Raw genomic sequence first — 24594 nt, forward strand, 5'->3', positions numbered from 1 at the left:
CATAAAAAAGTGCCATGTATCACTTTTTCATTAGCCCGTTTTTTAAATTTTATCCTTTAAACTTCAATTTTTTTCACCACTTAAAATACCATAGTTATTCATACCAAAAATAAATAAATCCTATCATTTTGACAAGTTTTGGGTCGTGAAAATTACGATTTTACCTTGAGGCGACAAAATTACCATTTTACCCCTATGTTTCGAAAATTGCCGAAATTGAAAATTTTCACTTCCTATCATTAAATTATACTCCAAATAGTTAATCTTGGTCAAAAATTTCACTCCATGATCAAACTATTATCTTAGGTGGCAAAATGACGATTTTACCCCTGAACATCAAAATTTTTAATTTTTTCCCAAATGAACCCTCGAACTCCGAACAATCATTTTTAATCATTTCTGGACTGTAAAATATTAAATTTCATCTTACGATTCCTATTTGAACTAGTTCGAGGTTAAATCAACTCAAGCGTACCTTTAGGTACAATACCGGGTTTCGTCTATTCTTAAGGGCTTTCCTAGCGTAATAACATGCTACTCAGTGCATGTATGTCATGACATGTCTTTATAGGGTTAGGTTTTACAATTCTACTCCTCTGAAAATAAAATTTTGACCTCAAAATTTCACTTACCAGATTTGACAAATAGATGCGGGTATTGGTTCCTTATCTGATGCTCTACTTCCCATGTCATTTCCTCCATTCGAGCACTTTTCCAAAACACTTTGACCATTGAGATACTCTTATTCCTCAATACTTGATCCTTTCGATCCAAGATACTCACAGGTTGCACCTCGAACTTCAAATCGTCATGCAATTTGATCGAAGGTGCTTCGAGGATGTGAGAGGGATTTGGTACATATTTCTTAAGCATGGAGACATGGAAAACGTTGTGGATCCGATCTAACTCCAGAGGTAGTTCTAACCGATAAGCCACTGGTCCAATTCTCTCAATGATTCGGAATGGTCCAATAGACCTCGGATTAAGCTTTCCCCGCTTCGCAAATAGAATCACACATTTCCACGGAGAAACCTTAAGAAAAACTCTATCATCGATCTCAAACTCCAAGTCTTTTCTCCATTTATTTGCATAGCTCTTCTACTTATCCTGGGTTACCTTTAGCCTCTCTCGTATAACCTTGATCTTGTCATTAGTTAGATCGATCAATTCCACACTAACTAATTTTCTTTCACCCACTTCATCCCAACAAAGTGGAGTACGACATTTCCTTCCATATAAAGCTTCGTACGGTGCCATACTAATGCTAGACTGGAAGTGTTGTTGTAAGCAAATTCCACTAACGGCAAGTGTCTATCCCAACTCCCAAGAAAATCCATGACACAAGCCCTCAACATATCCTCCATAATTTGGATAATCCTCTCTGACTGACCATCCGTCTGTGGGTTAAAAGCAGTGCTAAATTTTAATTTGGTTCCGAGAGCTTCTTGAAGTTTTGGCCAGAGTCGAGAAGTGAATCGAGGATCTCAATCTAACACTATAGAAACGGGAACTCCATGTAGCCTCACAATCTCATCTATATAGAGTTGAGCCAGCTTCTCAATAGAGTATGTACTATGGACAGCTAAAAAGTGAGCGGACTTAGTCAACCGATCTACGATCACCCAGATCGCATCCTTTCCCCTCTGTGTCCGCGGCAATCCCAAAACAAAATCCATGGTTACATGCTTCCATTTCCACTCGAGAACAGGTGAAGATTGAAGTTTACCTGCTGGCCTCTGATGTTTCACCTCAACTTGCTAACATACGAGACACTTTGCTACGAATTCTACTACGTCTCGCTTCATTCCTAGCCACCTATAATTCTCCCTGATAGTCCTATACATCTTGGAGCTTCCGGGATGTAACGCATAGGCAGATGAATGGGCTTCTTCCATGATCGCTTGTCTCAACTGGTTTCCCTCAGGAACACAAACTCGGTCTCTAAACATGAAGACGTTATCCTCTTTGAATCTGAACTCACTGACTCCCCCATCAGTCAATTTTTGAATTTCTTTTCTTAACTCATCATCAGACCTCTGAATGTCCTTAATCTGATTAAGTAACGAAGGTCGCACAATGAAGCTTGCCAATAAAGATCCATCCTCACCATTTCTCAACTGGACCCCAAGAGATTTCAACTCTAATAATGCTGGAAAATAACAACTCTCAAGTGCGGCTAAAAACGATGAAGACTTACGACTTAATGCATCAGCTACGACGTTCGCCTTTCCTGGATGATAGTCTATCACCAAGTCATAATCTTTTATCAACTCCAACCATCGCCTTTGCCTCAAATTAAGCTCCTTCTGAGTGAGCAAATATTTTAAACTCTTGTGATCCGTAAATATCCAATAATGCTCACCATACAAGTAATGCCTCTAGATTTTTAAAGCAAACACCACTGCTGCTAACTCTAAATCATGGGTAGGGTAATTTGCTTCATGCCTCTTTAGCTGTCTAGAAGCATAAGCCATAACTTTTTCATCCTGCATCAGTACGCACCCCAACCCCAACTTTGAGTCATCACTATATACTACAAATCCCTTACCACTCACAAGAAGTGTCAATACTAGAGTAGATGTTAATCGGTTCTTCAGCTCCTCAAATCGACTTTCACACACATCGTCCCACTTAAACTTAACTCCCTTACGAGTTAGACGGGTCAAAGGAGCTGCTATTAAGGAAAACCCCTAAACAAACCTCCGATAATAACTGGCTAATTCGAGGAAACTATGAATCTCCGTCACTGTCTTAGGTTGCTCCCATTGTAAAATTGCCTCTATCTTCTTGGGATCAACATATATTCTAGCTCCCGATACTACGTGTCCCAAGAATACCACTTCTTGTAACCAAAACTCACACTTCGAAAACTTTGCATACAATTGTCTTTCCCGCAAAGTCTGTAATACTATACGCAAGTGGGTAGCATGCTCATCATTATCTCTCGAGTAAACCAGGATGTCATCAATGAATACAATAACAAACTTGTCCAAGTAAGGGTGGAATACCCTGTTCATGAGATCCATAAAAACTATCGGTGCGTTAGTTAACCCGAAAGGCATGACCAAGAACTCATAATGACCGTACCGAGTCCTGAACGCTGTCTTAGGTACATCCTGTTCTTTAATCCTCAACTGATGATTCCTAGACCTCATATCAACTTTAGAAAACATTGTAGCTCCCTATAATTGATCGAAAAGATCATTAATCCTCGGCAATGGATACTTGTTCTTAATGGTCATTTTGTTAAGCTGTCGGTAATCTATACATAACCGAAGTGTACTGTCTTTCTTTTTCACAAATAAAATCGGTGCTCCCTACGGAGATGTATTAGGGCTTATAAAACCCTTATCCACTAACTCTTTCAATTGTACTTTCAACTCCTTCAACTCTACCGGAGCAATTCTATATGGAGGAATAGAGATAGGGGCAATACTCGAAAATAAGTCAATGGTGAATTCGAACTCACGATCAGGAGGAAGTCCCGGTAATTCATTAGGAAGTACATTAGGGAACTCACTAACTACGAGGACATTCTCTAATTTAGGTTCCTCCCTCGATATATCAATCACGTGAGCCAAGTATGCTGGATATCCTATTTGCACCAATTTCAAATCTTTGAGGGTTGAGATTACACAAAACGGTAATACTCGACGCTCCCCCGTAAATACAACTTTTGCTCCCTCTGAACTCTGGAGAATCACTTCTTTCTTAAAATAATCCACCTTTGCTCGATGAGTGGATAACCAATCCATACCCAAGATCAAATCAAAGTCCTGAATCTCCAAAGGGATTAAATCACCCATAAATTCTTTTTCCCCAACTTTAAGACCACAGTCTCTATAATATGTATTTCTTACTAACCGCTCACCTAGAGGAGTATGCACTACAATCTCTTCTTCTAATGGTGACAGGTTCCTATCTGAGAATGATGCAAATGATATGCTCACATATGATCTATCGGAGCCCGAATCTATCAAAACATGTGCATCTCTATCAAACACAATCATAATACCTGTCACTGTGCTAGGTCGAACCCGGGCTTCATCCTCAGTCACTGCAAAAACCCTGGTCAAAATTTAGGGCTGCGGTTTGGAAAATGACGGCTCTAGGGTATTACTCCCTATGCTTGACAGTATCACTGGGCCTTATCTAAACTGTGATCCCAAAGTATCTTTTCACGGTATACTAGGACGAGTCGAAATCTGGTTCCGCCTTGATTTGTTGGCATGTGAGACATTTCGTCACAAACTTGGCTATGTCTCGTTTCATACCCGGCCACTAGGAACTTTCCTTGATAGTCTTGTAGATTTTGGTGCTTTTGGGATGTAAAGCATAGGTGGAAGAATGAGCTTCCTCCAAAATAACCCATCTCAGCTGATCATCCTTAGGGACATAAACTCGGTCTCCAAGCATCAAGATACCATCATCACCGAGTCTGAACTCATTAATTTGTCCATCTCGCAACTTTTGAACTTCCCATTTCAACTCATCATCAGACTTCTGCAATTCCCTGATTTGATTCAACAGTGAGGGTCTCACAACAAAACTAGCAAGTAGGGTTCCATCCTCGCCATTACTCAACTAGATCCCTAGAGATTTCATCTCAAGTAGCATCAGAAGATAAGAATTCTGAAGTGATGCTAATGAAGATGAGGATTTACCACTTAAGGCATCTGCTACAACATTTGCCTTCCCCGAACGATAATCAATCACTAAGTCATAATCCTTAATCAACTCTAATCATCGTCTCTGTCTCAGGTTGAGTTCTTTTTAGGTGAGCAAATATTTCAGGCTTTGTGGTCGGTAAACATCCAACAACGCTCACCGTATAAGTAATGCCTTCAAATCTTCAATGCAAAGACTACTACTGCCAACTCCAAATCGTGGCTAGGGTAATTCGTTTCAACTTCTTCAACTGCCGAGAAGCATAACCTACTACTTTCTCATCCTACATTAACACGCACTCTAATCCCAATTTAGAGGCATCACTATACAGCATAAATTCTTTCCCACTAACAGGAAGTGTCAAGACGGGAGCGGAGGTCAATCGATTCTTCAGCTCCTGAAACCGACTCTCGCAGACATCATCCCATTCAAACTTGACTCCTTTACGAGTCAGACGAGTCAGAGGAGCAACTACTAATGAGAACCCCTGAACAAAACTTCTTTAGTAACCGGCTAAATCGAGGAAACTCTAAATCTCTGTCACTATTTTCGGTTGCTCCCACTATAAGATTGCCTCAATCTTCTTGGGATCGAGATAAATTCTAGCTCCAGACACAATATGTCCCAAGAAAACTACTTCCCTCAACCAGAACTCATATTTGGAGAACTTGGCATAAAGTTGTCCCTTGCACAAAGTTTGCAGCACAATGCGCAAATGGATAGCATGTTCATCATTATCCTTCGAATACACTAGGATGTCACTTATGAACACTATCATGAACTTATCCAAGTACGAGTGGAACACCCTATTTATAAGATCCATAAAAGCTGTTGGGGCATTAGTTAGACCAAAAGGCATAACCAAAAACTCGTAATGCCCATAACGAGTCCTAAAAGCAGTCTTGGGCACGTTCTGCTCCTTTATTTTCAACTGATGATACCCAGACCTCAGATCAATCTTAAAAAATACCGTAGCACCCTGTAACTAATCAAAAAGATCATTAATCCGTGGTAGAGGATATTTATTCTTGATGGTCACTCGATTGAGCTGACGATAATCAATACATAACCGAAGAGTGTTATCCTTCTTCTTTACAAACAGGACTGGTGTACTCCAGGGAGAAGTACTAAGGCGAATAAAACCCTTATCTATCAAGTCTTACAATTGGACTTTCAGCTCCTTTAACTCTGCCACAGCCATCAGATACGGAGGAATGGAAATAGGTGCGGTACCTGAAAGTAGATAAATATAGAACTCAAGCTCTCGATTAGGAGGTAGTCTCGGTAATTCATCTAGAAACACATCAAAGAACTCATTTACTATTGGGACACCCTCCAACTTAGGTTCCCCCTTTAAGGTATCAATCACATATGCTAGATAAGCTAGATACCCTTTCTGCACTAGTTTCAAAGCTTTGATAGCCGAGATTACACAAGATGGTAATACTCGACGTTCCCCTACAAATACAACTTCTACTCCTTCAGAATTCTGAAGTACAACTTCCTTCCTAAAATAATCCACATTCGCCCGATGTGTAGTCAATCAATCCATACCCAATATCAAATCAAAATCTCAAATTTCTAGGGGAATTAAGTCAGCCTTGAATTCTTCCTCACCAACCCTTATTCCACAATCTCTATAACAGGTGTTTCTAACCAACTACTCTCCTAAAGGGGTATGAACTACAATTTTCTCCTCTAAAGGTGACAAGTTTTTATTAGAAAAGGATGCAAATATCGTGCTCACATAAGATCTATTCGAACCAGAATCAATTAAGGCATAAGCATCTTTATTAAATACAAACATGGTACCTGTCACTACACTGGGCTGAACTCGTGCCTCTTCCTCTGTCACAGCAAAAACTCTCGTCAGGGTATGAGTCTGTGGTTTAGAGGGTGGATGCGCCGGGGTATTACTCCCCACACTGAACCGCATCGCTACACCCTGTCTCAGTTGTGACCCATAAGAATCTCTTCTCTAAATATCTATGCAAGCTTGGGGAAATGAAGCAATTGTAGTAGCTCGTCCTAATTGCGGGCAAGCACTCCTCATTTGGCCTTGCTGACCACACTGAAAACACCGCACGGGCTCCCTACACAGCTCAGCATGTGATCTCCCACAGTTCTAGCATTTGTCAGAACCCCCAAAACTCTTTCCAGGAGCACTCGTCATTGATCAACTGAATCCAGAATACTTCTGCTACGGTTGTTGAGATGAGGGTCGGTTAGATGCTACTGAAGTAGTGATAACACTCCCTGAAATAGAAGAATCCTTTCCTTTTTTCGATGGCTGACTGAAAGATGTATTTGGATTCTTTCTCTTAGCAAACTCGGCCTGAATTGTCCTGTTCTCAATCACAAGTTTCTCAACCTGCAGAGCCATCAACACAACCTCCTTATATGGCTCCCTACCCATCACTACCATACGGTCTCTGATTTCATTTCGAAACCCTTCCTCAAAGTAATTAGCCTGATCCCTCTTAGTCTTCACCAGATCGGGCACATAAGACATTAGCTCGTTAAAACAAGCCTCATACTCCTCTATTGTTAAACTCCCCTATTTTAGACTCAAGAATTCCCTCTTCTTTTCCTTTTGATGAAAATAAGTATAATACTGGCCGTCGAACTCTCGCAGAAAATTCGACCAGGTCAGAGGAATGGTAGAACATATTTCACTAAGTTCCACCAAGTACGGGCTTTCTTCTCAAGCAGTCTAGTGGCTACCATCAATTTCATATCATCATCTAGTCTCATATCAATAAGTGTCTCAAAAACCTGAATGATCTAGTCCTTAGTTGCGGTTGCGTCCAAATCACCCTTAAAAGAAATGCAGTCGAGTTGTCTAGCCTCCTTAAGTTTCTTAGAAATGGAAACATCAGGTACCTGTGGTGGAACAGGAGATGGTGGTGGTGGCACTAAAGGTGCGGTTGGAGGAACGGCAAGAGAAGCTTGACTAGCTTGAGCCTAGCTAGTAATAATAGTGAGGAAAACTGTCAATGCCTGAACTGCCTAAGGAGACATGGCAGGAATACCAAGAATATCAGTAGGTGGTGGAGGAGGTGGAGGATATGGAAGAGTCTCAATCTGTTCAGTAGCAGGTGCTGCCCAAAAAGTAGACACAGTCGATTCCCCCTCTATAGGATCTAGTTGACGATGCCGAGAACGGCCTCTTTCCCTCTCGACTGATCTAGCGAGAGGCAAAAGTCCATATCGAGGAGGCATAATGATCTATAAGAAGAAACAAAACAAGTTTAAACAACTCCAAGTCCTATATCCAAATGCATGCATTCAACTTAATCTAACTTAACTTAGGGTCACACTTACACTGTAGTTTTTAAAATAACTTTAAAATCAATGGCTCTGATACCAATTGAATTGTCATGACCCGGTACTCTCTTTAAGCCCGTGACAACCACCGCGATATCGCGATATCCCAATAGACATACCTTACCCGAAATGTCAACCGAAACCTCGCAAGGCTTTAGCATCATTTCTCTGCCTCCCTTGTGAGCAACAATTACTAAAAGAATATAATATATAAATGAAAAGTATACATTTCATATCTACAAATAAATTTAGGTATCTAAATTATCCATTTAAAGTGAAATTATAACTAATCAAACTAAATAAAAATATTGAATAAAATATTTCATTTTCATATAAAACAATATTTATAAAATTCTACGTAAACAGTAATAACAACACACTGCGCCAAGGTATACAAAAATATTTTACAATGACATATGAGCCCCAAAATAACAAAAATAAACACAACTGTAAACCTACGATTTCTAAGGGTGAGAATCCAAAAGCAAACCCTCAACAAAATCGACAGTCTACAAACTGCCCTGAGCTTGAAATGGGTGAAAGAAGGGTGGTGAGTTTTTATAAACCCAATGAGTAAGCAAAGATCATCTATAACATCTAAAGTCGAGTAAATTGAGACAATTAAAACATCTTATTATAATATGATTCATAACATTAAAACTCATTTCAACCCATATAAAACAGTTACATTTCATAAAAAAAATCAACAAGGCTTATGACTCTTTTAAAAACTTGGCTCATGCCAAAACTTGTACTTGGTGACAACTTGCACAGGGCATCGAACCGAGTCCGTCAAGGCTGTTAAAATAACATATACACATAAAACATGTTTTTACGTTTAACAACACAACCGTTCCTTAGCGTTGGCTGACTTTGACCCTCACGTGGTGGTTCAGCATGAAGTGAACTCTAAACTACCTTAGGAGATACCCTCCGCGCCTCTCATATTAAGGTAAAATATGACAAGGTTTACCGTGCCCCTCTGATAGGCCGGTCCACGAAAACCCGTCCACTACAGTAAGCTAATCAATTACCCCACCAAATTAATAAAATTTTGACAGTATGACATGGCTAATATGATATTACCCAACCTGTCAAGGTAAACAAAACACTTCATATATTCCACACAAACACAAATCCAGCCATTCATGCCATCACATTGTCATAAGCCATCAATTTAAACCATATGTCAATTATAAATCCCGTTATGCCGATACATTTATTACAAAGCAGGGTCGGCATAACTAACAATAGTCAAAACATATATATATATATAACACAAGTATATAGTCTCCACTTACTCAATTTCTAAAACCAGGATTCAATTTCAAACCAAATTATGAATCTCATTTCATTTAACCAACACTTCAGTTATAAAACATAATAGTTTACAATTTAAGTTCATTTTTCTTTAAAATCATAAAAATGAGTATAAACTACTTTAGATAGTTAAGATGATAGTCTGGTTACTCACAATAATGGGAGTACTCCTACGCCTGATCCTCAAATATGATATCCTTGCCCTTACTAGAGGGCTCACCACCTATACCTAATACATAACAAGTAATTCAATACATTTGTACCAAACTGTTATAAAACTATTCCAGGCTCTATATGAATGCATGAAATTGAATGAGGAATGTTCGAATAATCACTTAAAGATGGTGTTCTACGTAGGTTCAATTGTTATTGGACTGAAATGGTATTCGACCTAACTTACACTATACACTGTTTAATTAGCCAAAACATCCGATTCAACTCCAAATAGATTCATTGCATTTTTGGTACTTCAAATACACCCAAAGTACCTCAATAAACTTGATTGTGACTTAAATGATCACATCCGAAACTCATTCCGATTCTGAACTAATGTACTAATCAATGTCAACATAGTCCAATAAGTTCATATATATCATTAGAAATCAAATCCAAGTCCATTTACCATGATTTTCTCGTTGTCAGTCAAGTCGTTTACTAAAAGAACTATATTTTTCGATAACCATTGTCGATATCCAACACCATAAATCATCAAATACGAGCTACATAATATGAAATATAACAAAATTCATCATCAATATATCCCCTATTAAATTCGGCCAATGAGGGTTTAGTGAAGGATATGTGGTTTTCTTGCTTATTTTTCATACCGAATATCACAAAACCACTAAAAACACCTAGATAGCATGAAATCTAACAAAAACCATCATCAAAACTTCCTCCCCTTGATTCGGCCAACATGACTTCCTTCATGAAAGTTTGGGTTTCAACCATAGAAATGAAAAAGAAAGCATGGGAGAGGTGAATCTTAAGCTAAAATAGCAAAATCTTTCCTCAGATCGTTTCATTTTTCTATAATCGATGAATTTTTCTTGAATTTTCTTCCTCAAGGGTTGTTTCTATTCTTTCCCCCCATTTCTTTGGCTTGCATGACAATGAAAGAAGAATTGAGAGAGGTTTATGCTGGTTTATAAAGAAAATTATAAAAGAATTCAAGCTTGACACGTGTCAACGTGTGAATGGTTCATGGTTAAAACTTAACTATTAAACATTTTCTTACCACCACTTATAATACCTTAATTATCCAAAGTATAAAAATGATAATAGGTGAAATTCATGGGCTTGACAAGTGTCACGGTGGTGGAAAATTTTAAAAATTCCAATTACATCCTCATGGACACGTGGAATGACTAGTTTGCCCTTATGCTCGAAAAATGTCGAAATTGAAATTTTTCACTTCTCAAATTCAAATTATGCTCCAATTAGTCAAACTTGGTCAAAAACTCATCCAACATTCCAATTTTTGCCCTTGAGTGGCAAAATGACCATTTTGCCCTTACGTTATAAAAATTCCCAATTGAATTCTAAATTAATCCTTGAACTCCGAATCATCATTTTAAGGCATTCTAAGGTTCAATAACTCTCAAATACATTCTAAAATCTCTATTTGGACTAGTTCGAGATTTTAATCGACTTAATTATACCACTAGGTACGATATCAACTTTTAACGATTTTTCGAAGCATCCAAGTATGCAAACATGCTATCAAGTACATGAATAACATGGCAAGTATATAATAGAGTTGGGCTTAACACATGGACTTTGTAAACTCTTGCCATAGAGTTTCATTAGTAGCACCAAAAACAATATCATCAACATATATTTGCACAATTAGAATGTCTTTACCTTTGCTTTTGATGAAAAGAGTTTTTAAAACTTTCTCCCTATTGAAGTCATTTTTTATCAAGAAATTTGTTAAAGTATCATACCAAACTCTAAGAGCTTGCTTTAGGCCAAATAGTGCTTTTCTTAATCTAAAAACATGATCAAGAATTGTAGGACTTTTAAAACCAGAAGGTTGTTTTACATATACTTATTCATTTATGAGTCCATTTAAAAATGCATTCTTAACATTCATTTGAAACAGCTTGAACTCCATGTAACGTACAAAAGATAATAGCATTCTAATGGTCTTTAATCTAGCAACTAGTGTATAAGTTTCATCAAAGTCTATGCCGTCCTCTTGTCTGTATCCTTTGGCCACTAACCTAGTTTTATTTCTAATTATTTTCCCATTTTCATCCATTTTATTTCTAAACACCTATTTTTTTCATACAATGCAATAATCGTTAAGTCTAGGGATTAATTCCTGTACTTGGCTTCTTTCAAATTAGTTCAATATTTTTGCATAACTAGAGTCCAATGGTCATTTTTCAAAGCCTCATTTATATAGTCTTTGGTTCCATATGAGAAATGAAAGTAACATAATCACATGCATATTTGTTTGTGCTTCGAGTTCAAACCCCTTGTGGAAGATGTCTAATAATTTTACTTTAATCCACATACCTCATTTCTTTTATATGAGCAGGTTCTTTTTCTTTTATAGTGTCATCAGCTTGCTCTTCTACCTCTTGAACTTGATCTTCATCTTTTTTGTTTTCATTGTTAAGATCAAGTTCCTCAATTTTTTCTTGGAGAATATCTATTTCATCATCAACAGCACTTTCCTTTCTAAGAGAAGGTTTAACATCATTAAAAAAAGCATGTATGGATTCTTCAACAATCAAAGTTCTTTTGTTGAACACCTTATATGCTTTTGAATTCATTGAATAACCAAGGAAAATGGTTTTATCACTCTTTGCATCAAATTTATCTAAGCTCTCCTTACCATTATTCAAAACATAGCATTTACACCCAAAAGGATGGAAATAACTAATGTTTGGTTTTTTTTACTCTATATAGCTCAGAAGGTGTCTTTTTAAGAATAGGTTTAATCATGGCTCTATTTATTATTTAACATGCTATGTTTACAACTTTTGCCTACAATATTTAGGTAGATTATTTTAACACAACATAGTTCTAGCCATTTCTTTATTGTCCTATTTTTCTTTCCATTACTCCATTTTGTGGTGGAGTTCTAAGTTCTGAAAATTATGGTTGTATCCATTATCATTAGAAAGTTTTTCAAAACCTGTGTTCCTAAACTCCTTACCATGATCACTTCTAACACTAGTAATTATACACCTTTTTTATTTTCTATTATTCTACAAAAATTAAGAAAGACTTCTAAGACTTCACTTTTCAACGCTAAGAAAAACACCCAAGTATATCTAATATAATCATAAACAATTACAAATCCACATAATTTTCCTCCTAAACTAGTTATTCTATTCGGTCCAAACAAATCCATATGCAGCAGTTGAAATGGGCTACTTGTTGTAACTTCATGCTTAGGTTTACATGATGTTCCTCTATGTATGCCTTTCGCACATGCATCACATAATTTATTATTTTCATAATCAATCTTAGGTAGTCCTCTTACTAAATCTAAAGATGGCAATTTGGATAATGTGTGCATGCTAGCATGTCCTAATATTTTGTGCCACAGTTAGTTATCCTCATTTTTTCTTTGCCATGAAACACACATTATTTGTAAACAAATTATCAAGATATACAACATATACATTGTCTTTCCTATTTCCTATAAACAAAATTTTGTTGGTTTTAACTTCTACAACATAAGAATATAAAGTTTCAAAAATAACTCTAAAAACTTTGTCACACAATTGACTCACACTTAACAGATTATGCTTAAGACCATTCACAAATAACACATTATTGATGTGAGAGGAAGAGTTTTCACCAATAGTACTTATACCTTCTATGTGACTGTTTGAGTTGTCTCCAAAAGTTACCTTTCCTCCTTGTTGAGGCTTCAATTTCTTAAAATCTTCTTTTTTTCCAGTCATGTGTCTTGAACAACCGCTACCTAAGTACTACATGCCTTCATTTTTAACATTCGACTTTATGCCTATGTCTTCAACCTCAGAATTATTAACTCCCATGAAACATAAGTTTGCAGCTATTTCTTCCTTTTCATTTTGTGATTCATTACTATCATTCCATGTAGCCAACATTGCGTTCTTTTTGTTGTCCATTGAATGGCTTTTTTGAAATTTCTTCTTTGTTTGTTTCTCAAGAATTTATTGAATTATCTTGTTAATAAAGCCACATTTTCATCATCCTTTTCTTCATCATCACTCTTAATATTCTTTTCATCATTTTCTTGAGCAGCTTTAAGAGCAATGCTCTTTCTCTTCATATCTCCTCTAAGTGCTTTATCCCTTTATTCTTTATGTCTAAAGGTCATCTCATATATGAGTAGGGATCTTAAAAGCTTATCAAGCTTGAGAACATTTAAACCTTTCTATAACAGTAACCCTTATTCTCCATGACTTAAGTAAATAGTGAAGGATTTTATTCACTAATTGTGCATTGGGAAATTCTTTCCATAAGGCTTTCAGTTTTTCTATGATTTTAGTAAATCTCTAATACATCTCCTTTATAGACTCTCCTTCTTTCATTTTGAATAACTCATAATCAAGTATCAACATATTGATGTTTAACTCCTTTACTTGAGTTGTGCCTTCATAGCAATTCTCTAATGTTTCCTATATTTCCTGTGTTGAAATGCACATTGCTACTCTATTAAACTCACTTTCACTAAGTACACATAAAAGAGTAGTTACAGCTTTGTGGTTTCGTTGAATCAATTTTCCACCTTTGTTGTCCCATTCAACTCTTGACTTAATATGTCTTTCACTATCTACAAACTTATTAGGAACATGAGGTCCTTTAATAATAATATCCTATAAATCTAAAGTTATGGACTAAATAAAATTTTCAAACCTTATCCTCTAAAATGGATAGTTTTCACCAGTAAACAGAGGTGGCCTTATCATGGATTGTCCTTCACCCAAAAAACTTGAAGATGCCACTTTCAATGCTTTAAGCTTTTATCAGGATCTCTCAAAGGTTGTTAGACTTGTAAACTTGATAACTTGCTCTGATACCAATTGTTAGATGGATAAGCTTAAAGTAAAGTAACCAAGAGGGAGGGTGACTTAGTTATGAAGTAAAAATCCACTTTAAAAATTTTTTAAACATAATGGAAGTATAAAGAACAAAGTAACAAGAACATAGTATAGACTAAATGAAAAGTAAATGTAAAAAGTAAAGAGTACTCAACCAAGTTTTCATAGAGGTTTAGCCTTAGATACCTACATCCTCTCCTTTGATAGAATATGGCATTCGAATCCATTATTAACGTGACTTTTCAACACAAGATCAAGTGTAACCTTTACAACCAAATGCCTTTTCAATGATGAAGCACAACCTCAACAAAAGTCACTACCTTTTTAGGATTAAGCACAACCTTAATAAAAGTCACTACCTTTTAAAGATCGAGCACAACCTTAACAAAAGTCACTACCTTTTCAGGATCGAGCATAACCTTAACAACCAAATGCCTTTCAAGGATCAAGCACAACCTCTCTACCTTTTGCTCGGAGATATAACCTTAACACTACCTTTTCAAGGAACTATAACCTATACAACAATGGATTGTCACAAAGTATGAACTTAAAACCCTTATGAAGGTTGATGGGATATTTAGGCTAAAAAATATGAGAGCTTTTTCAAGAATGATGAATGATGAAGGAAGTCTTGGCTTAAGGAATAGCAACTGAAAGACAAAAAAAATAGTCATTATGCTCAAATAAAGGATTTTTCAGCTTTAAGCTCTCTTGCTTGTTCTTCCTCTTTTTCTTACTCTCTAATTCTTTTTAGTCTCATAAAAATCTCATTTTTAACGTCCTCAAAATGGATATTTACAAGCCTTGAAGAATTTATCCATTGGAGTGAATTTCAAAATGATTTTTGTACGTTCTAGCTAACTTTTTCATTTATGTTGTACATGGAGAATCGATTCTTTATTCATGAGTTATTGATTATTCATGGCATTCTTCAAAGTCTGAAACTTTTTGTTTCCAAAGAATAGATTTTTCCTTCTTGAGATGTCAATTCTTCCTTAACTTGGTTCAAAGGTGATACTTTTACATTTTTCAAAGAATTGATTTGTCTGTCTCAATGTGTCGGTTCTTCAACATGGTTTGGCACCAAAATTTGAATTTAAGCTTGTTCTTTGATGCTCCAATCTTATCTAATTGTACTAGCTCTTTCTTTTTTTCCAAGTTTCTAAGTTTTGTCATTGGTGCTTCAAAAACAGATACCTTCTTCCTCAAGAATCAGTTCTTTGTCTTTATACTTAAGATCTTTGGTTCATTCTCACTCAGAAATGACTATTGCTTCATGGAAAATCAATTCTTTCTTGTTGGACTTCCTCCTTCTACATTCTGTTTTCCTAGAATTGATTTTTACTCTCTAGTTTGTTGGTTCTTTCTCATCCCAGTAATTTTTGTCTTTCGAGAACTAACTTCTTCCTTTCTTATAATCGATTCTTTTTGTCATAAGATAATAAAATTTTCTTTCCACTCATTTAAGAATCTATTCTTAATATTCAAAAGGTTGATTCTCTAAGACTGGCACTTTAAGTTCAAATTTGCTTAAAAATATTTTTCTTTGCAAGCTAAACTTCAAAACTCTTGAGGATTTTCTTCGAGTTCAAAACATTTTTCATTCATTTTCAAAGCATATTTAAATCAATATTTTGTCATTTCAAAACCAAGGTAAAGCTAATAGTCAGTTATAGTCATCAATAACTTTCTTGATTTGTTGAAATGATTGGCAACTTTTCTCTCTCCTAACTAGACAATATTGGAATTTTACAAAATTTATAAGGGAAAATTTTCCATATATAAATAAAGAAATCCCATTTCATGAAGTTAGGAATAGACTCAAAATAGTCATTCTTGGATTTTCGTTCACAATGGTTTATTCCTTGATTTTAAGGAACACTATGGAATGGATATTCCTTAGTTCAAAATGAACCAAAGGGTGGAATAACCATTCCAACCGCAATGGAAGGAATATTCCTTCTAACCAAACATGTTCTTAAATTTATATTTTATATATTGCTTTTTTACATAATATTCAGTTAATTTCATCCACATTAATTAAAATATCCTCGGGAATCTAATTCTACGTCATTTTACTTTTCAAAACTAGTAGGACATGGATATATATATGCCCATATATAGGAAGCCGTAACAACAAAATCATCTCATGATTCTTATCTTTTGTTTTTTTGTTCATGGTAAAAAACATTTTATGCTGAAAAGAAAATGTTGAATTTAAAGCCCTTTTGACCAAACTTTGCACTCAAAACTTTTTTTTTCTCCTTTTTATTTAAAAAAAAGAGTTATATAAAGTTGCACGGGTGACGCTGCAGGGTGTGGTTCAAATAATCTTCCAATATGTTGTACAATTCCACCCCCAAAAAAAAAAGGTGTTGTACAATTATATTTTGTCCTGAAAAGCAGTCTAGTCCTAAATTTTATAGTAAACACTTTTCACAGGATAGAAAGTGACACTTCACTCCATGAACTAACCAAATCCAAATAAAAGCTTCATTGTATTTCTTTCTATAAAAGCACGAAAGAAAGGTGCTATTTTGAATTTGATGACAAAAATATTAATATGAAGCTTTTTTATGAATTTATTGAAGATTAAATTCATTTTGATATTTTGTTTTATCTTTTTAGACAAAACACAGGTTTCAAAGTTTGGCATTTAAATTTGATTATAGTCTCTACGAAGGTTATTGTAAATCTTTTTATGAATTTATTGAAGATTATATTCTTTTTGATATTTTCCATGCTGAATGCTATTTTTTGCATATAGAATTATCGTTTACATTGAATGTTGATTTTTCACACATGAAACTATCATCTACACATCAATAAATAAAATATTACATATGATATTTTCATAATTTGGAAAAAAAAAAGTTAAACCACTAAATATGGTGCATGTCTACCATAGTGATTTTTTTTCTTTTATTTGTCTGATTGAGAACTTAAAAAAGGAAGATTTGTTGGTTCTTAGTATAATTCTTTTGTAACAATATTTTCTAAAGATTTGACTTGAAACTCTATTTTTTGAGTCTTTTCAAGCAGTTATAAAAAGGTATAATACCCAAAAAAGTCTATGAACTATTTTAAAAAAATTCAAATAAGCTTTTATTTTTTTATTGTATTCAATTAACCTTTTTAAATTTTTATTTAGAGTCAAATAAATATTTATTACTAATAGTTGATTAATTATTAGTAATTAAAATGTCATTTATCATTATATGCCATATGATTTTAACGTAACATATTGACATGTCATAATGGATGATGAAATGATATGCTGATGTAACATAATGATATGACCATAATATATTTTTCATTTTTCACGTCAATACTCTGTGAGTATAAAATAACAAACGATATTTTGATTAATAACAATTAGTTAACTGTTAGTTATAAGTGTTTATTCGATTTTAAATAAAAATATAACAATTTAATTGAATGTAATATAAAAATAAAGATTTAGTTGAGTTTTCTTAACTAGTTTAGAAGGTTCTTCAAGTATTATGTCTTATAAAAAAAATTATAGAGTGCTGAACAAAATTAAACATGTCATGAAGCGTGAGTAATTTTTTAATAGTTAAATGTTTTTGAAACCATATCATATTATTTTCGAAAATAATTTCAAGCATGTAAGCAAACTTTAATTTAAATTCACAAAATGCACAAATTGGAAACAAAAGAAGATGCTCTTGCAACATTATCCTTTTTGAGAAAACAGTTACATACAAGCAATGGTTCGATTTTTATCCATAGCTCCTCTTTCCATGGATTTTGCAGTATAACTTTAATTAATCATCATTCAGACGTATGTAATGAAATTTACGATTCTTATGGCCAAAACCCCGAGCATCGAAAAGAAGAGAGGCACTTGAAAAGTAAAAGCTCAGACATCTAAAAATCCAGCAGAGAGCAACAAGCCATGAGGAGGAGTACTAACTTGTTAGCCAGCCAGAGGGGAAAGAGCTGGAGGCTCCCACCACATGGTCGGTCAAAAGACAAAGCGCAAGCCACTGCACCACGCGTCATTTGATCAGTTTCTGGGCCTCGTATTACCATCCTCGTGTAATGCTTCGACATTTGGCGTCATTTGATTGGGTTTCATTTTACGTATACTTTCCATTACACAAGAGAGAGAGAGAGAGAGTGATGAAAGGGTGATGAAAGTTGCGGTAGACTCGGATCCTGTCTCCCATGAAAAAGGTCCAAAGAAAGTCCTCTAATCTCACAAACATTTTGACTCTCTTTCTCTCTCTCTCTCTCATCCTATTAAGTATTCAGTATCCAGTCCAAACAAAAAAACCTAATGGAAATGGGCGATCAGTACGGCCTGCCTGATCTCCGGCGATTTCTAGCCAGGGGGACTCATTTTCCGGACACCCCACAACCCTCTGAACCCTGCTTTACTCACACTCATAGAAACATGGCTCCATTAGCTCCATACCATGAAGCCTTCATGGTGAGCAATGGGATGGCAGTGCCTAGCAGCTTGATTAGGTTTGGCCATGATCATTTCGCAGGTGCTTCTGCCACCACTACTGCTATTGCTGCTTCAGCTTCTTCGGCTGCTGCTTCCGGTCCTTGCGCAGCACTGTTTGGAGTTGAGATGGAGAGCAGTGGGATTGGATGGAGTCTGGGAAATATTGAAGGTGGAAACAGCCGGTGGCCCAGGCAAGAGACTCTCACTCTGCTTGACATCAGATCTAGACTTGATTCCAAGTTCAAAGAGGCTAATCAGAAAGGACCCTTGTGGGATGAAGTCTCTAGGTATATATTTAATCATCTGATACATATTGCACTAAAACCCACTTGAGTTTTTATTTGTTCTTCCTTTCTTTTCACTTGGATTTCCATTTCCATTTCCATTTTGCTGGTCTCAAATTTGTGTTATGCTTAATTGAGAAACCCTATTTGGCTTTGCATAGTGAAACCAGGTTGTCTTTCTATTTATATGAAAAGTCACAAGCTTTTTTCAATCGACTGATGTCTTGCTTTAGCTGGGTTTTCTTTCTGCTTGAAAGCAACAGGCCCTCTGATTAAACTCAGAGATCCAGGTGTTCTTTTTCTTAAAAAAATAGTTTTCATAATTTAAACTAGATTGTCTTGTTTTGCAAAATGGTTGAGTTTGATCCCTGGTATTCCTTTGACTGGATTCCTAAGATGAACTGACTTCCACTTCAACAAAATCTTACCAAAACCAATCTTCTTTTTGTACTTCAAACTCCCTCTTGCTCAATCAGGGTAATAGACATCTAGTTTATTAACAAAAATATAAGATATTTAAACCTGCAACGTGCTTGAACTTTAAATTAATAATATGTCCATACAGGAATGTTTTGAATATTTTAATCCCTGTTAATTTAAAAGATTAATACTTACCAAAGAAAGTAAAGACATGATAACATCCATAAGCTACTGTTGGAGGAATGTTGGGGGATATTAATTCTTTAATAAATAGTGTTTGGTCATCTTTCATTTTTTAATTTCATTTCGGAGGATAAGGTGAAACTATCCTAAAACTAGGGTTATTCTTCAATATCATTCTTCTTTTTTCCTTTAAATGTTTTGGTTTCTTTTTGTTCTCTATTGATTTAGAATCATGGCCGAGGAACATGGGTACCAGAGAAGTGGGAAGAAATGTAGAGAGAAGTTTGAGAACCTGTACAAATACTACAAGAAAACTAAGGAAGGTAAAGCTGGAAGACAAGACGGAAAGAATTACAGATTCTTCCGCCAACTTGAAGCCCTTTATGGAGAAACAAGCAATCAGAGTTCACTCTTGGAAACCAACCTTGCCCAAAGGACTCTTCTTTGCCAAACTCCAAACAACACAATGAACCAAGAAAATCAAGAATTCTTGCAAGAGCAGAAGCTGAGTGAGAGCCTTACTTTCTCCAACGCTTCTGAATTTGAGACTTCATCGTCGGAAAACAATGATGACGACCTTTCAGCCATTGCTTTTATGATGAAACAGTCCATGGTGGAAAAGCAGAAGAGTATCAATGAGAGTGGAAGCAGTTCAAGGGTTAAGAAGGGCTGGAAAACAAAGGTTAAGGATTTTGTGGAGTCACAGATGAAGAAGTTAATTGATTCACAAGATATGTGGATGGAGAGAATGTTGAAGGCCATTGATGATAAAGAGCGAGAGAGAGTGTCGAAAGAGGAAGAATGGAGGAGACAAGAGGCTGCTCGGTTTGACAAGGAACACGAATTCTGGGCCAAGGAGAGATCTTGGGTTGAAGCACGCGATGCTGCACTACTGGATGTTTTGAAGAAGTTTACAGCTGGGAAAGGACTAGAAGTTTCATCCTCAGCTGAAGCGCCTGTGATTACTGAAACGCATAGCCACAACAAAAACCAGCAGGATGCGATTAACACAAACAGATGGACTGAACATGAAGTCTCAAGCTTGATACAGCTTCGAAAAAGCTTCGAGTCAAGATTCCAGGATGCTGGGTATTCGAAGGAAAGCCTGTGGGAAGAAATAGAAGCAAAAATGGTGGGTTTGGGGTATGAACGTGACGCAGTTGAGTGTAAAGAGAAGTGGGACAATATGCAGATGTACTTCAACATGACAACAGAGTGTTACAAGAAGCGCAAAGAGGATTTCAGGAGCAGTAATTATTTTCAGCTGCTTGACTCCTGTGATGGTCAAGAAAACAATACTAATACTGTCAAACAAAGGGATTCACCTTCAAATTCTTATGTGGGCACTCATCAACAGCTCCATGACACTAATTCCTTTCAAATTGCTGTACACCAAGGAGATCAGCGCTTATGGGACAGGTATGGATTGAAGCTGGGTAAGGGAAAGAATCAGCAAATTTAGTTGTCTTTGTTTATAGCTAGTAGCCAGTAGCTGGTAGTAGTACTGCTACTGAAACAGCTTTAACTATTGGTGAGGAGGTGATGAGGGATTTTCACTTGTTTTATCCGTGTAACAAATTTAAAGCACTGACTACTGAGAACTTTTATTAGTAGGAAATTAGTGCTTAAAATGTCAGGAAAATTAAGCTTGGTTAATAGTACTATTGATTTGGACCTAGGAGTCAATGACATCAATTCAGAGGGTTTAATTTAACTAAAACAAATGAAAGAGGGACCATTAATTTATTCGTACCTGGCTATGTATCCTTGGTTCCAACGCTTCTGTTTTTTTTTCTTTTCTTTAATAATTGTTTTTCCCGCAACCAGAGTACTTTTTATCAGAATCCTACTGTTGCTTTCATGAAGGCACTTGGAATTTCGTATTTTCTTTGTATTCATTTATAATGCTTATATTAATTAATAATAATAATAATAATAATAGAACTATTACTTTTTGGTCCAAAAATTTATTTCTTTTTGCTGACCTTTTTATTTTATTTAAATTAATTTAAAACATTTTCATTCATGGTATACTCTGTCCATTTCTTTTTGTGCTGCATTTTTTCGTTTAGAATGTCTCAGAAAGAATGTGGTTCTTTCCCGTTTGAAGCGTCTAATACTCTTATACTTTTTATTTGTTGCAAATTAATTTCTCAAGAATTATTTTTTTAACATTAACATTATTGTAAAAAGTAAAACAAAATACACAGAAGAGAAAGCTTTTTCCTTTGTTCTTAAATTATGTACCTGAAACATAATAAATAGGACAAACTAAAAATTTTAACATACCATTTGACCAAAGTCCTAAAACTTCTTGGGACTTCTTCCTTGCCATTGAAACAAGTCCTCATCCACCTTTCCTTTTCTTTCTTAAAATTCTATCCATGTACAAAAAATGTAGAACATAGATGTGGTAATAAGTAAGTAAACAATTGCAAATTTTATATGCCAAGTCTTACATAAAATGACTTGTTTTCCTTACTTCTCTTTTTGTTGCTTCAGAACGAGCAAAACTTATGGATAACAATATAAAAATCAACGAGGGACTACCATTTTCTATGCAGTGTGTAACTAATGCATATCTATGGAGTTATATACCATTTTTTATGAGGGAAAACAGAAAATTTATATTTTCTCACCCTCGGATGAACACTGATTTGATTAGTTGATACATATTGAGTCCTAGAAATGATCAAGTCCTTTCAATATTTGTGAGGTATGAAATGGTTCTATGATCAATTGCTTTTAGTCTTCGTCCTCTTTAGTTAAGAAATGAAGGATGCAAAATTATTTTCCTGGATACGTAAATGCATTTCTACTATCCCCTCTAAACAATTGTTAAGCTCCCTTCGGTAATGGTCAAGTAACTAATGCAGCCTGCTTGAAATCTGGGCGGTGGCCACTGGCCTGCAAAACCCAGTTTCCTGTGTTGACACCTAAGTGATTTCAATGTGCAAGATAATTTATCTCATAATAAGTGATTTTGGGTTCATAATATATATATATATATATATCACCGGTGAGTTCCCTTGCTGCTACCTGGTGAGAAAGATACTAATTCCTAATATCTGCACCTTAACTTGAAATTATAATAATTTATCTATCTTTTAAGTTTTTTTAAAAAGACACATATTCCAACACACACACACGCATGCCCCCTCTCTCTCACACATATAAAATGCCGTACTTGACTCGCTCTGGGACATTAATCCACTTTGTTGCTATATAGTCAATGAAGGCAAGGAAATTCTGCCAAGTCCCGTACAGCTTTTTTTTTTTTTTTGGCATCCCAGCAAATAATACAACCATCATCACATATCGCATTCGCACTTTATATGTGGTCAAATCTTTGCAAGGGCCAGCTGTAGTATATTTGTAATAATATATATCTTGAAAGGAAAGCGATGGAAAGAGCAAACTTCCCATTTGACAAATCCAAAATTATATTTGACTGTGAAGTACATAATAAACAGACGTCGTCACAGGGTTTCAGTAAGAGAAACTCAAGTTTCAAACCAGCTGCTTCGACGATTCCTTGTTGAGACTCATTTGTGTGTGTATATACTCATCGTCTATCCCACCACTGAGAAGGTCATAACTTCAAAGAATCATTAATTAATGTGGTTGATATACATATATAGTATTTAAAACTATGTAATATCATAACCAGAATTCGGGATTAGAAAAGCCAGTACGCATCCCGTAAAAGCACTCGCAACAACCTGGAGTGGGTAGTCAGGGGAAATCTGTGCACAATATGATTCAGCAACAATATTAGCTCCAGGTTGGCTGGGGGATCAGCGTCAAGTCAGACGACACCTGATATAGAGGCATCAGACATGACAACACATGCAAAGTTTTATGGAGTCGACGTGTGCCCTGCTATTAATAAAACCTACCAAAGTGTGACGTCCATCAAAATATATAAATAAATAAAACCTACCAATGTGGAGTTGAAGTCCTCTTCAAGGACGAAGAACGAATCTCTCTATAGATATGAAAACACAAGAATTTAGTTGTGGTGAGCATAAAACTTAGTGAATGAATATGGGAGGGGAGACAAGCTAAATGCATGAGTTTTTAGCATAAACCTTTTTACATTTAAAGTATACGAGTTTAGTTTGTAAACATACCAATTGGATGAAATGCAATGAATGTAAATCCCCTTAAATTTCCAGCATTTGGATTAGAAAACTTGTTAATGCACAACTTGAGTTTAACAAGTAATTTTGAGAAAGGAATTTAAATTGATTTGATGCTCATGCATAAATTAGGTAAGAATAAAGTAATTTGAAAGCTATTGGAATGCAATTTAATGTTTCTAAAACCCTTTGGAAATGTTTTTCGTGAAGTGGATATATGATTACCATTGAAAAACCTTTAAAGATGATTATTTTTGAAAAAGTGGACTGCATATATCGATTCTTAAGGGTGAGGATCAAAAATTTTGTGGTAGAATGCCTTATGCCTTCCAAGTATCTATATATACCTAAGAGGTAGGTATCAATAATATATTTTGGGACAAAATGCTTTTGGAATGCATTCTGTATTCTATGTATCGATACTTATTTCATGGGTATCGATACTTGATAGCTCTATGATCTAGAGTTATTTGGTCTTAATTTTGATAAAAATTTAGTTTAGATCTTGTAGTAATACATAGAAATTAGTAAGTTTTATCTAATTATTTTAAGTTAATTATTTAGGTGAGTCAATCTTATTTTATACTCAAGTTGGTGTTAATGTGCTTAAGATAAGTTGTAATTGATTTATTTGTCTCTTGTAAGTGTTCATTGAAGGAAAACTTTTAATGGAAGAAAGAGAGCAATTTTGAGGTGCAGACTTCCACTACGCATGTCTTGCT

The 24594-nt window shown here is 35.5% G+C and overlaps 1 protein-coding gene across 1 annotated transcript; it reads left to right on the plus strand.

Annotated features, from left to right (window-relative positions):
* LOC18586768 (trihelix transcription factor PTL) lies at window positions 18532–21504 on the plus strand. The gene is made up of 2 exons (XM_018128705.1): window positions 18532–19130; window positions 19959–21504. The coding sequence occupies exons 1-2, from the start codon at window positions 18670–18672 to the stop codon at window positions 21190–21192; spliced, it is 1695 nt and encodes a 564-aa protein (XP_017984194.1). The 5' UTR covers window positions 18532–18669; the 3' UTR covers window positions 21193–21504.

The sequence above is a fragment of the Theobroma cacao genome, chromosome 10, assembly GCF_000208745.1.
Source record: "Theobroma cacao cultivar B97-61/B2 chromosome 10, Criollo_cocoa_genome_V2, whole genome shotgun sequence".
Lineage (NCBI taxonomy): Eukaryota > Viridiplantae > Streptophyta > Magnoliopsida > Malvales > Malvaceae > Theobroma > Theobroma cacao.

Coding starts and splice junctions, on each gene's coding strand:
- LOC18586768 (XM_018128705.1), top strand. CDS start 18,670: ATGGAAATGGGCGATCAGTACGGCCTGCCTGATCTCCGGCGATTTCTA. Junction 19,131..19,958: donor TTGTGGGATGAAGTCTCTAG/GTATATATTTAA, acceptor CTATTGATTTAG/AATCATGGCCGAGGAACATG.